The 4,623-nt window shown below is 44.1% G+C and overlaps 1 protein-coding gene across 2 annotated transcripts in view; it reads left to right on the top strand.

Moving 5' to 3' along the window:
• rab6ba (RAB6B, member RAS oncogene family a) overlaps positions 1-2,081 on the top strand; it is a 36,351-nt gene extending 34,270 nt beyond the window's left edge. For both annotated transcript variants that reach the window (XM_034880456.1, XM_034880457.1), the window contains exon 8: positions 349-2,081. In XM_034880456.1, the coding sequence (XP_034736347.1) occupies positions 349-413 (65 nt within the window). In that variant the 3' untranslated portion in view covers positions 414-2,081. The remainder of the gene's footprint in view (positions 1-348) is intronic.
• Positions 2,082-4,623: the final 2,542 nt, after the last annotated feature.

The following is a 4,623-nucleotide window of genomic DNA, read 5'->3' on the forward strand; positions in this document are numbered from 1 at the left end:
CAAATCACCTTTCTTCCCCATACTGATGCTCGGTTTGAACTGCAGGAGATTCTCTTGACCATGTCTACATGCCTAACTAAATGTATTTTTTTTATTGTTGGCTGTCTCACATAAGTATTTTTAAAAATTAAAATGGTTTATAGCATCCTCTAGTGGTCGTAATGTGGGACTACAGTGCCTTAAAAGTAGAGGCAAGAAAACAACATGAAGAAATATCATAAATGAGCCCATCACTTTTGTCTGCTTGTCCTCTTAGGAAATATTCCTCTCAAATAATTGTTGAAGTGCGTGTAGCTGAGTAAGATCAGAACCAAATGATTCCAAAGCTTCCTTAATGTTGTTCTCCAGTGATCGACATCAAGTTGGACAAACAGCAGGAGCCCCAGACCACTGACGGCGGCTGTTCCTGTTAACTCGTCACCGTGTTGGATAAAACCTTCATTTACACCACACGCTTGTTACGTTGCTTCCTATTGGTTAACCTGCAGTTGACTTTGCACGTTGAGAATCTGGCCTCCTCTACTGCCTGATGGTCATAGGTTGGAGCCAGCAATATGTGAATTTGGTTCTAAAGTAGTGTAGCCTACTCTGTTAGGACACTGCCAAAAAGTCTAACAACTTGCAAAAAAAAGGAAGAAAGAAGAAAAGACAAAGATGTGAAAAAAATATTCCCAAGTTACATATGTATGTAAGTAGAAAGGATGTTCCCCCAGTTTCTTTTTTTGTATTTTTGTAAATTCAGAGAAATCTCTCTGGAATGGTTGCTTTTTTAAAAGATGCTATCAACAGTGCTCTGTGTTTCCGAGCTTAAACAGATGGTTTTGGGCATATTTATATGGATCCCACTCTTGTTATAGGCAAACATGGAGATTACCTAAACATACCCTGTTTTAAAGGTCCCATATTGTAAAAAGTGAGATGTGCCCATCTTTTTGGATTATAAAGCAGGCTGAGATGCTAAATAAATAAAAAGTATCAAAACACTCAATCCATAGAGCAATAGACCTCGGGACCTTAAACCACAACGCTCCTGCCCATAACCCCTGTTGGATCCATGAACGTTACAGGAACTGAACAGTAACATCTTGAGTATCTAATGCATGCCTAGTTTTTGAGCATAGGTACGCTCTACCAGAGTACACATGTTTGAATATGTAAATGGTAAAACATTACACCAGTGACTTAATGCACTCTCATGATGACTAGTCTTTATGTTTAAACTGTTGAACTGGATTTGTATACTTGACGGAAGAATATCTCTTTGTTGTGCGTACTTGAGTGTGTGTGTGTGTGTGTGTGTGTGTGCGTGCATGTGTGCGTGAATGTGTGCTTTCTGTATAGACAACATAAGAATGCAGTTATATAGGGGGCCTCTGCCAAGTGGTGTCATTCTTGCCACATTACGGCACCATTTAGCTCACCATTTGTTTGTGATGTGTCATAGATTCCCCCCCACTCACAGCCATGTGACATCTGCTGTTGCATTTAGTGATGTCTTGGTAGTTGTGGTTATGATAGTCTGCACTTCTGCTGTAGGGTAGCAGTGGAGACCCAAAGCCCTGGCCTTGTGGCACAGAGGAACACGTGTGGTGATCTGTAGACCTAAAGACCGGTTCTGGGATCTAAACAGACCGCTATCATTGGAAACCAGTTCAATTTCTGACAGAACACCAATTTGCCCCCGTAGACCTTTCAGGTGAATATGAAGTCATGAAAAGCTTCATTGTAAATGTCCATTCACGTAGTTGAAGAACTGTGTGATTGTCATGTGACCTGCGCCCACTGAGATGAGCTTTCCTTTGCTGCTTGTGTCTGCTGATGTTGGCTTTATGCAACGTTCTTTAGGTAACATAAGCTACTGGTGGGGACGTTAGCCAGTGTTGAGAACACTACTTTGATTTGACTCGTCTTTGAAGTGAATTCTTATTGCACTTTTGAAAAACATGTTTTAGAATTAGTGAGTGACAATGTAAGTCTTAGAAACCATTTCCACGTCATTTGGAGATCTGTGTCTTAGAGTAGACTCAAACGTTGATCAAGTGTTCACACGGGTCCAAAAAAGGGGAGTACTCTTGGAAAAAGAACCAACCCGTGAACCTTTCCAACCCATACAATAATAATAATAATAATAATAAAATATCACAGGAGATGTTGACCGGGGTTATGGTTAACAATAATACGACAGCTTCTAATCCCTCGACCTGAAAGCAAACCGATAATGTGGATGAGTTGCCTATTTCTTACCTCCTAACAGGAATGTACTGCTCTCATTACGGCAGACAGCCTCGAGTGATATTCATGTTTAAATTACAACAGATAAGGAATCCTTTCCTTTGGATGTGTTTCCTGTCCTTATCAAAGCAGAGTTGTGTTTTAGCATTCCCTGGAACTGGACCAAGTAGTGCAACAAATGTCTTAGCGTGTCGTTTGAGGATGGAGGCCTTAGTCGGGGGGGGGGGGGGGGGGGGGGGGGGGGGGGGGGGGGGGGGGGGGGGGGGGGGGGGGGTGTCACAGCTCTGACCTGATCAGTCTAGAGCTGGCTCTCCATTCACACTGTACAGAGATCTAGCATGTCTCTCCAAATGATAATAAAGATGTCTTATTATTACCAACTCACGCTCAGCTCTTTTTTCTTTCAAACTGAACATCTGAGGGTTTCTGTCTTTTTATTCTTGTTTCACACTAATAACTCTTTACTTTACCGTTAAATAAACGGATGAACTTGTTTAGACACGAAGCCAGGCGCGTACTGAGTAACCCATGCAGTGATATCAGTAAAAAGACATGAGACATAATTATATAACAGAATGTACCATCTCTGAGTAATGTCTACATCGAATGAAAACATCCACTTTTTAACTTTTTTATTTTTTTATACTTTTACTCTACTACATTTCCTGAATAAAATATACACTTTACTGTACTACATTTTCTAAATAAAATACATACTTTTACTCTACTACTTTTCCTGAATAAAATGTCTACTTTTCCTCCACTACATTTCTCGTTGCTTCCAGATCGGACGGGAGAGCTTGTTCCTCGGGTGTGGAGGGTCCGAGACGGCCATGCTGCTTTTTTTCTGCTTGGTGACGTAACGCCTGGTTGATGTCAAGGGGCAAAAACCCCAAACAACCACAGAAGAAGAGGAGGAAGCATCATAACTGATACAACTGATGTCACAAATGTGCTGGTGCGGCAAGCTCTGCTGCCATGGTAACAGACCATGAACACCCACAACGACAGGAGTGAAGGGGGGGGTGGGGGGGGGGGGGCATGAAGATAACATCCAAGTTATTTTTTCCTTTTAATTTCTAATAAAGTACATTTAATATCAGAAAAGTACAAACTCAAGGAATATTCTAAAAGGTGACTTTATCTTCTATTAAAGTCATTTTCTGGTAAGAGACTTTTACTCAAGTACTTTGTACAAGACTGCACATTTGCAGCAACATGCCGGGTAGTGTCGATGGGGGGGCACTTGAGTTCATCTGGGAGGAATGTGGTGGCTGGGAACCGCTGGTGATGAAGTAATACTTGAGTCGTTGTTATTTGGACATGTGGGGTGTGCGTGGTTTACAACACACATCCACAGATCACTGGACTGATCACTGGACTGCTGTAGGCTGTTGGCCAGGGCTGGGGGGGCAGGGAGAAGGGGACCTGGGGCCATAACCAACCGCTGGCCTAGCTTTCACATAAGTCACTAAGACTCACCTCAAATCCAGGTGTGGTATTGGCACCTTCTTAAAGTTCTGTCCTAGAGAGTCCCAGATTCGCTGGACACATTACCACTGAAGGTATTAGCGGCTCATTCCATTCATGAAAACCCATTCTCATCCGGAATGTACCACTGCTCTGTGTGATGGGCAGTGATGTGGAAACGGTCTTACGCCACGTTTGTTACAATAACTCGCCACTAGTACTCCTCCCATTGAATGGTTCTGTGTTGAGGCACCTGATCTGATTCCTGCCTTATTAGTCACTGTGAACCATAGACCGTATATTAGTAATATATATATATATATATATATATAGTCAATGGTCTGAACAGACAGTACAGTCAAGTAGTTTATTGAAGTACAAATTTGAGGTACTAGTACTTTATGTGAGTGTTTCACTACATTTCAGAGGGAAGTTTCACATTTTACTCCAGCTGCTGCAGGAACCAGGGGCCATTTTACTGCATAGTAGTAAAAAAAAAGGGATCTAACTCCCAGTGATCAACATTACCAGGACCTCCCTGGGAGCCAATAAAAACATTGCCAAACAGAAACTGGTGCTGCGCCACTTTCGCAACCCATGTGTTGTCTGTTGCTTGTCTGGAGGGCTGCTGCCGTCTGGCTCAGCCAACGCCTGCACCACTGACGCCTGCACCACTGACGTCTGCTCCGCTGAGGTCTGCTCCGCTGAGGCCTGCTCCGCTGAGGCCTGCACCGCTGAGGCCTGCACCGCTGAGGCCTGCACCGCTGACGCCTGCACCGCTGAGGCCTGCACCGCTGAGGCCTGCTCCGCTGAGGCCTGCACCGCTGAGGCCTGCACCGCTGAGGCCTGCACCGCTGACGTCTGCTCCGCTGAGGCCTGCACTGCTGACGCCTGCTCCGCTGAGGCCTGCTCCGCTGAGGC

This window comes from Etheostoma cragini, chromosome 9 (genome assembly GCF_013103735.1).
Source record: "Etheostoma cragini isolate CJK2018 chromosome 9, CSU_Ecrag_1.0, whole genome shotgun sequence".
Lineage (NCBI taxonomy): Eukaryota > Metazoa > Chordata > Actinopteri > Perciformes > Percidae > Etheostoma > Etheostoma cragini.